We start from the raw sequence: 12,998 nt of genomic DNA on the forward strand, positions 1-12,998 counted from the left end.
CTTCCAACCTCATCCCCAAGAGGTGGCCCTTGCAGGATTTCCATGAAATACAATTTGAAAGCTACTATATTGGATGATGTATGTATGAGTCCTCTCCCGCTGAAGCTTAATCAAATAAAATCAGAACATTTTAAAGTCACAGAATTTGAAGGAGTTTTGTATTTAAACTGCGAAATCTTGAATTCTAGTCTAATGTTCTTTTCTCAAGACTTTCCTATCTTTGCATAATATTTGAATCTGATCTCAATATATTTTATTCTTTAGGGCTCATTGAACACAGTATGTGTTGCTAATTTACTTGTTTAATGTTTAGTTTTATTTAATCAATTAATTTTAATTCACTGAAGAGCATTGATCACTGTGTCTCCTTTAGTTTACAGTGTTTCAGGGCACGTTCACATTCAGTACCTACTCTCTTCTCTTATTGTTCCCCACATTTCACCATACTCAAATATTTATGAGGAGAGACGACAAGGAGAGATGGCAAGCACAGTTTTCATTGTGTTATATTCATCCAACAATTCTATGAAGTAGGCACCATTATTTTCCTCAGTGTACAGGGAGCTTAAGCAGTGGGTCCCAAGCAACACACCTAGGTTTGAACCTAGACAGTCTGGTTCTAGAGCTTCACCTTTAACCATTCTGCCGATCTTACAGGTATAACTTCATCCCAAAAACAGATTTTCTTGAAAGAAAATTAAAATTAATTTCCTTAATTTTATACATACTTTGTATTTTTCTTCATGAACACCTGCATAAATCATTTAGAATAGTGACTGGCCCATAGTAAGTACTTAGTAAATATTGGTTATTAGCTTCGGCAAATGGACACTTGTAATGTCCGTAGCATTGTTAGCAATTGAGAAGAAGAGTAAACATTCTAGTTATTGCATGTTTCCCAGTTCTAGGAGAAAATTAAAAAGTCACTTATTTTACAGGGTACTTTGTCTCTATCAACTGTTCAAGATGTTTAAATAAAACTACTTTATTTTGAATTCTTACCTAACACATGCTGTAATTTTTATCTTTCCACCAGGTGGCAGCATGTTACATAAGGAAATAAATGTTACTCTGTTGTAGAGAGAATTTCTTTTCAGTATTTTGCCTTAAAAACTGTTAAACCATAGTAAAAAAAATTTTTTTTTTTGCCTCTATTCTCTCTTGTCAGCTGTAAAGGCCCTCTTAGTACATTGTGCATGGCCTATAGCCAGACCTACCTTAGTCCTGCCCTGCACAGGTTCTCCCTCTGTTAATCAGTGCAGAATGTTGTTTATTCCTGCATCTTCAACAGAGATTTAACCCCTGTGCTTAGATTCTCCCAACTAAATTGTTTATTTGAGCAACAGTAGGAACTATATCCTCTTCCTGTATCTCCCATAGTGTCTAGAGAAGTGTTCATCTGTGATAACAATAGGTGCCCTTGGGTAAATGACAAATGATATAGGTAGGGTACACATAAGCTTCTGTGTTTGCTGCATATGTATTTGAATCATAATGCATTATAGTTTATTTTAATCTGTACTATAAAAGTCTGAAAATTTGCTTAAGTTTAGATATTATCAGGATCATTCAAATAACTACTGCCAAGGATTGAAAGATTAGTGTCTGAGGTGGAAGGTAATTAATGGCTAATGAAGGTAAAGGACTGAATATGGCAATTAATCAAAGTAGGGCAAAGGAGGAGAGCTAATGATAAAATGAAGAGAGTCGGGCTTCTGATACTAGAGTGGATCACTGCCTAGGAAAGCAGAGGCTCACCAAATTAAGTCAGCTGCACAGAAATCTGTTGATACTTTGTGATCATGGATCCACCTAGATTTTGTTTGCTTCTCAGGGCTGATAATGCAATCCTTTGACATTAGTTTCTCAGCCGATATTTTCTCCTATTCTGTAACCTATTATTATATGGACTGACTATATGTGAAATGTGAAGTATATATGAATATAGAGTTCTTACTGTAGTTCTAACTTATGTGTCACAAAAGCTTTAATGATCTTTAGGATGTCATGTTTTAAAAGTACTGCATTAACTAATGTTAACATTTTTCTATAGGTATGCCATCAGCTTGCTCATTTTTCTGATATTAAGGAAATAAGTGTTCCAGATAGATTGTTAAAAAATATTTTTTCTTTATTGATTTTGGAAAGAGAGGAAAGGAGAGGGAGATAGAAGCATCGATTGGCTGCTTCCTGCATGCTCCACACTGGGGATCAGGCCCACAACCTGGGCATTTACCCTGACCAGGAATCAAACCAGTGACCTCTTGGTGCATGGGTCATTGCTCAACCACTGAGCCATACCGGCTGGGCCCAGATAGATTTTTAATCTTAGCCTGGTAAACATCCAACCTTATAAGAATAATGATAAAAGTTTTCAAGAACATATTTTCTATTTCTTATGTGAAATGGCAAACACTGAGCCTCTCTCTCCTGGGTAACTTGGATCATCATCATTAACACTTGTACTCTGCCACCAGGAGCTGTCTGCACAGTATTTCTGCCACAGCTGCTGTTGTGTGCAATTTCCCCAGTACCCCTTCCCTTAATGCTGCATATGCCCATCCCCACTTACCATGCACACTGGCACACCCCTCATGCCTGCTTTGTTCCCAGCCCACCCTCCCTTTAGAATTTGCTTCTATAGCCTGGGAAATAGGAAAGGTAAAACTGGTTAAAATTCTGTCTGAAATTTGAAGGAATTTCAAGTTAAAACCATCCTGTTAAAGCTTTTAAAGTGAAAGTCTTTGTAGTATCTATTTAATTTATTGTCGCTAAATTCCTTTTTTTTTTTTCTTTTTCTTTTTTCTGTGTTCTAGAGGTATTTCTCTACCTTGAAAAATATATATGGGGCTTGATTTTTAGTGACTAGAGTGAAATGAGAAATTAAAGAAAATGGTCAATTATTGTAACAGTTATGTATCTCTTTTTGTCTTTCCAAGTTCTTGAGATGCTTTGCTGCTTTAGTGGAAAGATACTGTCTGTGACACCTAAGACTCTTATCTTAGAAGTTTCATTTGAACTCCAATAAGCCTTAATGTTCATTATATTTGGGAACTGGATAATTTCAGTTTATAGTCACACACTTTTAAAACAGGTATACTAATGTCTACTAAACCAAACTCTGAGGACTCATTAAAACTGATCACTAATTAATTACTTAATAATATTAAATATTTTTGGTATGATGTAGATAAAATCCATTTATACAGTATCTTCTCTATAATAAGTACTATTTAGGCAATAAAATTAGTATTGACTTGGAAATTTTTATAGAGCCTTAGCTTTCTTAAGCCAGTTTTTAAAGTGATTCATCAACAAATTAGCAAAAAGTTGATTTATTTACATAAATTGGCACATTTAATAATGACTTTTGTAACGTGTTTATATGAAGTTATAACTCACTTATAGGACCATGTAGTTCTGTCTAACATTCTAGTGAAATGTACACATGTGGCTGGCCCTACAAGGAATTCCAACCCTGTTGACTTCAGTATTTGGTTAGCCTGGTTTCTAAGGCCATCACCATAATTGACATGTTATTGGAAATAAAGTTAAATTTTTCCTTATTTATCGGGATAACTTCAATTTTGAGCAATGTAAATCAATTTATAGTTGGCTGAAAGCCAGTTTCTCCTTCACTTTAACTCCAACACACATGAAAAAGCTCACTCACTTCCAAAGTGCCTTGTGAATCTGCAGTGATTAATTCTTCTCATTATTTTGCTGCAAATTCTCCTGACCCTCTCTGATGATTCGATCAGCCACTTAGAGTTTATGCATATTCATATCTCTGTGCTCCTGCCGCAGTCGTTCATGTCTCCTTCACTGACTGGTGTGTTCTTGGTGCAGTAATTGAGCTGCAGTAGATTGATTACTCCAGGGAGCTGTAAGGCCTTTAAAGGTGAAAACATATCAGTCCTGTTAATTAGGAAACAAAAGCTCTGGTGGCAAGTTCAGCAGTCAGATATTTCCAGTGTAGAAAAGACGAAAGGTATGATTTGTTCCTCTCCGTAAACCCTGTTTACTTTTCAAATTTTGAATTAAGTCTGTATCAGTGGTAGTAAAGAATAGATTTCTTTATGAATTTTCATAGAATGCTAATTAAAGAGCACCTGACTTATTAATGCTATTTTTTGTGATCTCTCAAATCTGATCATTTAGAAACACCTTCCATACCATTGGCAATACTTGCATAAAATGTTTTAATATAGTGTATAACTATAGAATGTTTGTGGATTAATTCTGGTATTTAGAGGCTTAATTTGGTTCCAATGTTCTAACACTATTTTTTGTCAATTTACTAGTGTGCTGTATGGGAAAAGGGTACAGTTTTATTCCACATTGCATAGAAGTTGAGCTGTCTTTTTATCTCTTTATTATAAGCATCCTTTGTTATTTTTTTCCCCTCTTAAACTGTATATGAAGATACATTTCCTGGCAAAAAGGATTTTGTGGGGGACAGTAACCTCCAAAAGTAAGCTAGTTTCAACATGGAAGTTAACGCAGTTTATATAATTGACATGTTTTTCTCATGCGTGTTATTCTCACATTACACATTTTTCTTTTGAGACTTAATCCACATACCATAAAATTTACCTGTTTATTTTATTTCTTTTTTTTTTTAATTTTTTTTTATCCTCACCCAAGGACATTTTTTCATTTTTTTTTTTTTTTCAGAGAGAGTGATAGGAAGAGAGAGAGAGAGAGAGAGAGAGAGAGAGAGAGAGAAACATCGATGTGAAAGGGACACATCAAGTGGCCGCCACCTGCATGACCAACCAGGGCCGGGGACAAACTGCAACGGAGGTACATGCCCTTAGCGGGAACCAAACCCGGGTCTCTCTGGACCACAGGCCGACGCTCTAACCGCTGAGCCAAACCTGCCAGGGCCATTTATTTTATTTCTTTATTGATTTTAGAGGGAGGGAAGGAGAGAGAGAGAGAGATAGAAACATCCAGGAGAGAGAACATCAATCGGCCACCTCCTGCATGCCCCAAACTGGGGATTTGGCCCGTAACCTGGGAATGTGTCCTGACCAGGAATCAAACCTGCCACCTCTTGGTGCATGGGTCGACGCTTAATCACTGAGCAACACCCGCCTGGCAAAAAGTCACCTTTTAAAGGGTACAGTTCTGCCCTGGCCGGTTTCGCTCAGCAGTTAGAGCGTCGGCCTCTGGTCCAGAGAGACGGTTCGATTCCCGCTGAGGGGTGCGTACCTCGGTTGCAGTTTGTCCCCGGCCCTGGTTGGTTGTGCGGGTGGCAACCACTCGATGTGTCCCTTTCACGTTGATGTTTCTCTCTCTCTCTGTCTCTCTCTCGTCCTCTCTCCCCCTCCCACTCTATCTGAACAAAAAAATGGAAAAATGTCCTTGGGTGAGGATTTTTTAAAAAGGGTACAATTCATTGGGTTTTGGTATACTCACAATGTTGTGCAACCATTACTGCTAATCCAGAATATTTTCATCACCCTAACCAGAGACCCCATACCCATTAGCAATTGTTCTCCATTTCCTCCCTTCACTTAAACCATGACAACCAATAATCTGCTTTTTTTCTCTGTGGATTGACCTCTTTGAACATTTTGTGTAAATGGAATTGCACTATATGTGGTCTTTTATGTGGTCTTTTTTTCCATTGATTTTTTGAAACAGTGGAAGGACGTGGGGAAACATCCATGTGAGAGAGACACATTGATTGGTTGGTTACTTCCTGCACGTGCCCCTACCAGGGCCAGGGATTGAAGCCGCAACCCTTTGGTCTGCAGTCCGACACTCCAACCACTGAGCAGCACCGGCTAGGGCTAGTACTTCATTTTTTTATGGCTGAATAAATTCCATTATATGGTTATACCACATTTTGGTTTTCATTCATCGGTTGAACATTTGTGTTGTTTTTACTTTTTGGCTGTTGTTGCTGATATATTCACATGCATTTGTGCTCTGTTCTTGATCTTAAGGAGAAAGCTTTCAGTCTTCACCACTGGGTATGACGTTAGCTGTGGTTTTTTTCTTAGATTCTGTTTATCAGGTTGAGAAAGTTCTCTTCTAATCCTACTTTGTTGAGTGTTTTTATCATGAAAGGTTGTTGGATTTTGTCAAATGCTTCTTCTGCATCTATTGAAATTGTTATGTGGTTTTTGCCCTTTATTATGTTACTATGATGTATTACACTGGTTGATTTTCTTATGTTGAACTTTATGATATTCTACAGAGCTTGTATATAATGTCATTTTATTATTGTGGTTTAAATCATTTGAACCAATTTCTCTACCTTATATTTCAGGCATTTATTAATACAGCAAAAGAAATTTATGAAAAAATCCAAGAAGGAGTCTTTGACATTAATAATGAGGTAGTATATACATATACAAATTATTGGCCAATATTAATTTATTTTTTTATGCTTTTTTATTTATTCTTTGTAAGTACAGTGTACATTTACTGTTATTTTGTATTTCAGATATACAGCATAGTGGTTAGACTATCATACTTTAATTAATTTAGAACTGAGTTTTGATTACTATTTGGATTCATGATTTTATATTTTTTAATTCCTAAAATGGATATTTGGTATAATTTACCAGATTAGTTTATAATCATCTAACTGAAATTTTGTTGGCTATTGTAACATAGTTAAATGTTTATGTCCTAGTAGAGTATCACTTTATCTCTGCAAACAGATTAACATAAGTGACCCTATCCATTTTATTGTAAGCAATGCAAAATAATATAAATCCTCCAAAGAGAGAAGAAAATCCACTTTTATCCACATGTCCATATGGTGTCATCTGCTTTGGGGAATAATTTTCTATTTGTGTAAATGCATGTACTGTGTCACTAATGCAAGATGATGCTCTCCCTGTTGTCTGATATGAAAGCAGGAAATGCTCAATTTGGAAATTACTCCCAGTATAGCATAGTGTATTTTCAGGAAACTAAATTAATATTTGTAATTGGCCACTGGCACTGGTTTGTTTTGGGGGGTTTTTTGCGGGGGGCATTGGTTTGTTGTGGGGTTTTTTTCTGGAAAATTATTTTGAGCCAGTTTTGATCAACATGATTAGGATAAAATGTTTATAAAGCTGTGAAGCATATAATTCAGAGTGTTTACCAACAGTCATCATTTTTACCTAAATCCCCACTGTGTGGATATAGCATATTATTTATTTACTGTTACATAAACATTTTTGCCATTCTTATTAAGACTTTTTGCTTCCAAGAGAAAAACTCGTATTCCTCCCCCAGTCGCAGTTAGGAAGGCATTATGTTAGGAAGCCATTGTGTGTGTGTCTCTTGGCCTAGACATAAATGAGGCTCTTTATCATTTGCCTCAATATTGTTTGCTCAAACCAAACGGTTTGCCAAGTCTTCCAAAAAGTACTTGATTTTCTCGTTTGTTTTAATATGGAGTATTATGGTTTCTAAATCCTATCTTCTAGGCTTATATGGTGGTAGATCTTGAGTTAATTTAAAGGCAACACCATTCAGAGATTAATACCATATAAATTGAACAGTAATTGAGCCACTGTGTAAAAGTGCACGTTCATTGTTTCTGTCTGGTTTCATATAGTAGCTGACTGCTGTACTGTGCCTGGTGCAGCTTTGATTGTAATGTGCTGTCAGGAGCCAACAGGCCGTGCGATTTATTTGGCCTAATGCCAAGTCTGACTCCTTGATTCCTCAAGAAGTTGCTACCAGCCCAGAGGGGGCAAAACCAATGAGCCATAGGGCATGCTTTTTATTAAAGAGGAGTCAAAAGAGCGAAAAGAAACCACATCAGCTGCTGTCAATACTGAGCTAGTGCCAGAAACCCCAAGGCTACTCCTGTTGCAGAACAACTGCCAAGCACTATAAATCTGAGATTTACTGTGACGTAAAGTTTCCTTAAGAGCTTAATTTCTGAAGCTACTGTATTACTTTTCTCAAAGTGTTGTATTTTTAGGTAAAATCCACTTGAGGGAGTGAGGGTTAAGACATAAGTGTGAGTTTGATGAATGAAAGAACTGCTCTGTGTGTGGGTTCTTGGCAAGCTGCCATGTCTTTGGGGATCATAGAAATTATTGATGACACAGAACACTCATATGCCCGTAGCCTGTACAGCTGATTCAACATGGAAGAGAAATGCTGTCTAGAGAGGATTTGACATTGTGTTAGGGCAGCACAGGCTTTACATATTTTTATCCTTTAAAGATGACTTGCAATAATTGCTTTAAACGTTTTCTCCATTGTGAGAATTCCTTGAAAAGTTGCACTATCCAGTTTCTGTTTACCCAGTACTTGGTATGATAAATAATTATTTTCAGAAATATTTCCACAATATTGTTCCTAAAAAGAAGAAACAGCCCGTAAGAGAGATTTGTTTTAATTGTTGTAGAAATCTCTTTAATATGTGTCTGAGTTATTTGGTAAAGTTATATCATTAAGAATTAAATGGGCTTTTATTGTTACATTTATTATTCTTTGTCTTTTATTTCAGGCAAATGGCATTAAAATTGGCCCTCAGCATGCTGCTACTAACGCCACACATGCAGGCAATCAGGGAGGACAGCAGGCGGGGGGAGGCTGCTGTTGAGTTCGTTTTTACTGCCTCGCTGCCCAAATGGGGCCTACTCACTATTTCTTTCACCCTCTCCTGCTCAGCTGAGACATGAAACTATTTGAAATAGCTTTATGTCACAGAAGACTTTACTCTTTCAAATTCTTGTATAACTTTGAATAAATGGTTAATGTTCACTTAAAAAGACAGATTTTGGAGATTGTATTCATGTCTATTTGCATTTGATTTCTAGGTCAATTGATGTGATTATTTTTGTTAAATGTTGTCTTGTGCCCTTACCTACGGACTGAATTGTATTAAACACTACAAAATCATCTTGAGTATTTTAAATTGGTTTGTTGTATTTAGGTTTCCCAACACCTGTGGTTACCTAATGTTTAATATTAATAGAACTGTCCTCAACAAGTTTGTCAATTTTCAAGGCTATAAGGAAAAACAGGAGGATTCTTTTAATCCTGTATTTATCATTTACTTTCTGTATATATAGTTTAATAACCTGCTTGGGTGTAATTTGCCAAGCTTGAATTCATTAATGCATTTGCATAAATTCTAAACTGTCTAGAGCTTAAAGCTACCGCAGCATTATTAGGAATTGCTTGGACACTGAATTTTAAACTTTTTGATGTTGTTAGCAAGCATGTTCATCTTTTCTTGTCACTAGTCCAAGAAAAATATGCTTAATGTACATTTAAAAAGCTATGTATGTGTTAACCTGTTTTAATGCCAAAATTTGCTATTTGTCCACAGTTTCTTTAAGACCTCTTCAGAAAAGGATTTGTTTGCCTTAATGAGTGCTATTGGGTAAAAACATAATATAATGAGGGAAATGAGCAGAAGCAAGAACTCTGTACACCTAAGCGACTCCAAGAAGAATGAATGTCCACGTTGAGATGGCACATTATGAGGACTTTAATTTTTCCTTAAACACAGTAATTTTTCTTTTATTCACATGATTTCTAAGTATATTTTTCATGCAGGACAGTTTTTCAACCCTGATGTACAGTGACTGTGTAAAATTTTTCTTTCAGTGGTAACATATAATCTTTAAAATATGATAAGCATCGTGTCTGTTTTGAAGGGGATATAACAATAAATCTACCAGATGGAAGATCTTGTTAAAGAGTAGAAAAGCTTTAGTAATATACTCAGTGTGGTGGTTTTATCCCTTTTTTTTTCCCTCTTTCTTTTCTTTCCTGGTCTATAATGAAATTGTTATAGCAGTGCAAAATAAAATCCTATGTATAAAAGTGTTTTTATTATGACCACATCATTTTATTTAAAAATCTATTTTTTTTAGTCCATCCACAGCTTTTACATGTATCTAAACATATTTTTAAAAGGGTCATAATTTGAATGCCCTTTTAAAAAAAATTTTGTTAAAATGTGATAAAACTCTTCACAGTATTAAAATTTTTTTGTTATTGATGATATAAGCAATATTTTCTATTTCTCAACCAGTGCAAAAGCATATTTAAACTATAAAAAACTCTATGAAGAAGTTCTAAATATGAAACTACTTTCAATTCACTCATGACTTCACGTTTTTTGTTGTTTTCTATTGATATTTTTTAGAGGGGAAGGAAGAGGGGGAGAGAGAAACACATCGATGAGAGACAAACAGCAGCATTAGTCAGCTGCCTTATGCACACCCTCTATTGGGAATCAGGCCTGCAACCTGGACATGTGCCCTGACTGGGAATTGAACCAGCGACCTCTTGGTGCATGGGACGACGCTCAAGCACTGAAGCCACACCAGCTGAGCATGAGTTTACCTTTTCTATAGGTCTTCCCTGAAGGTTCGGCAAAGCTCTGTTAAAGCTATAACATTACTTTTGTGGGATGTCACCTGTCTTAATTTTGTTTTTAGCTAGCTCCTGGAGTGAAAAGGGAGAGGAAATGGGGTTTCTTGAGTATTTTTACTGTGAACTATTTTTCCTGAAATTAGTCATACCAAAATCATTGATCATACCATTCACTCTCTTTAGTGATGAGTAGCAAAAGTTAAGGCAACTAGGACTTGTTCTGCTTTATACCAAGTTTAATGTGTTTCTTTTCCATGCTGTCTGGCCTAATTCTTTTATAAATCAAGTATAAGAATGAAATTAATGGTTTAAAAAAGTAAATAAAACCAACACATGAGCCTGTCTGATGTGGCTCAGTGGACTGAGCATCAGTCAGTCCCATGGACTGAGAGGTCCCAGTTCAATTCCCAGTCTGGACCCATGCGTGGGTTGCAGGCTCCATTGATCCCCAGTAGGGGGCGTGCAGGAGGCAGCTGAGCTTTTTATCTTTCTCACATCAATGTTTCTATCCCTCTCCCTCTTTCTAAAAAATCAATAAAAACATTTTTTTAAAAGCACATGTACTTTAATACCCTAAGAAAAGATGGAGCCCTCAAATACAGCTCCTAAAGTGTATTTAGAAGTGAATGGACTTCTCTAATTCATTACCACTTTCTCTATATATCTGATCTTATCTCAGTGAACAAAACAATGTTATTGTCTGCTTTCTATTCTTCATTTTATTATCCGTATCACAAATAATGTAATAGTGGCACCTGCAATTGAATCTTGAATACTGTAATTGATTAGTTTTTGTAGCATCATATGGACATGTTTTAAGAGCTAGAAAATCAGTCATTAAAAAAAAATAATAAATACAACTTTTAATAATGTTTCAACATGTAACATTTCAAAGTTGTAATCTTCATTAAGATAGTGTTACTGTTTGTCTTCTGAATTTAAAACAACTGAATGGAGAACAGATTTTTGAAAGAGTAGCATATAATTAGACAAATATCCAATAATACAGGGTGGAGCAAAAGTAGGTTTATATTTGTGAGTACAGCAAACAGGTTATTCTTGTATTATTATATTTTCCATACAACTGTAAACCTACTTTTGCTGCACCCTGTTTATGGGAACTCAACTGAATCTTCACATAGTTGTTATTTTAAATTTTATTTTACAATACCCTATTAACAAGAACATTGTCTTTTTATCTTCTAGTAATCTGTAGAGTAGGAATGTAAATGATACCAAAATGTGTCTAATTGCTCAAAAAAATTATGTCTGGCTTTGGAACATGAAATATTGGTTTTCTCATAGGTAGTGAATCCCCCTCCGAGCTAGTAATAAGATTGTCAGGATAGGGTTTGACTATGAGCTAAAAAATAATACAAGAAAAAAACCATAATGAAAAAAGATAACCCTGTTTCATAATAAGAATGGACTACATAAACCAACATATCTACCTGTGTTTTCTAGAGCTTACACGTGCTTTGGTGTTCAAATAAAAATAAGACCTAAATCATAGTAGAGCATGTCATATTACATTGGTACATACTAGGTAATGGTACAGACTTGACTGAAGTTATGATGGGAAACTTTAAAGTGCAAGTGTATATATTCAGTGTTCATTAGCTTTATAAAATCATGAGGCCAACTGTTAAAAGTTGAAGGACAAAGGACCAAAAACCTGATAGAGAAAAAGTGGCAAAAGACAATTCACCAAAGAAAAGATATAATGTCCCTAAAATGTATTTTTAAAATTCCAACATAATTGAGAAATGCAAATTAAACAGAGATACTGTTTCTCACCTATGAGAATAGAAGAAATTTAGTAAAAGTATGACAAGTTCTGTTGAAATTTATTAAAAGCATGACAACATATTCTGTTGGTGAAACACATTGCTGGTGGAAATGCAAATTAGTGCTGCCTTTCTGGATAAAAACTTGGCAATACCTAATAAAACCAAAATATATTTTCATTGTTGAATCACCAATCCCACTTGTAGGAAAACCCTGATGACACCCTCCAACAATACAAATGACAAGCACAAGGTTGTTCATTGCAACATTGGTTGTAATTGCAAAATAATTGGAAATAACCTAAATGTCTACACATAGGAGTGCTCTCCTATAAAATAAACTGGTACATCCATACGTTGGAGTCCTTCACAGCTGTAAAAACCTTAAGGAAGAGTTCTATGAATTGTCATTATTTCCAGGAAATACTGTTAAGTGAGAAAAGCAAAGTGCAAGAGGGTCTATAGTTTACCATCTTTCAAGTAATAAAGAAGCAATATAAGCCATGGCCTGTTTGGCTCAGCGGTTAGAGTGTTGGCCACAGACTGGAGAGTCCCAGGTTCGGTTCCCGCTAAGGGCACATACCTCGGTTGCAGTTTGTCCCCTGCCCTGGTTGGGGTCGTGTGGGTGGCAACCACTCAATGTGTCTTGCTCACCTCAATGTTTCTCCTCCCCCTCTCTCCCTCCTGCTCTATCTGACATAACTGCAAGAATATCCTCAGGTGAGGATTAAAAAGAAAAAAAGGCAATATAAGAAAATATGTGTATCTGCAGAAAAAACTAGAAACTAGAGAGTGGGTGGTTATGGAGTGAAAAGTGATTGGGAATGGAATGTTTGGGACAAGTGATACTTC

At 35.9% G+C, this 12,998-nt stretch overlaps 1 protein-coding gene across 1 annotated transcript in view; it reads left to right on the top strand.

Annotated features, from left to right (window-relative positions):
* Nucleotides 1-8,741, top strand: part of RAB2A (RAB2A, member RAS oncogene family) — a 92,269-nt gene extending 83,528 nt beyond the window's left edge. Inside the window, exons 7-8 of the mRNA XM_036263758.1 lie at nt 6,284-6,352; nt 8,477-8,741. Coding sequence (XP_036119651.1) covers nt 6,284-6,352; nt 8,477-8,572 — 165 coding nt within the window. The 3' untranslated portion in view covers nt 8,573-8,741. The remainder of the gene's footprint in view (nt 1-6,283; nt 6,353-8,476) is intronic.
* The last annotated feature ends 4,257 nt before the right edge of the window (nt 8,742-12,998 follow it).

The sequence above is a fragment of the Molossus molossus genome, unplaced genomic scaffold (assembly GCF_014108415.1).
Source record: "Molossus molossus isolate mMolMol1 unplaced genomic scaffold, mMolMol1.p scaffold_m16_p_16, whole genome shotgun sequence".
NCBI lineage: Eukaryota > Metazoa > Chordata > Mammalia > Chiroptera > Molossidae > Molossus > Molossus molossus.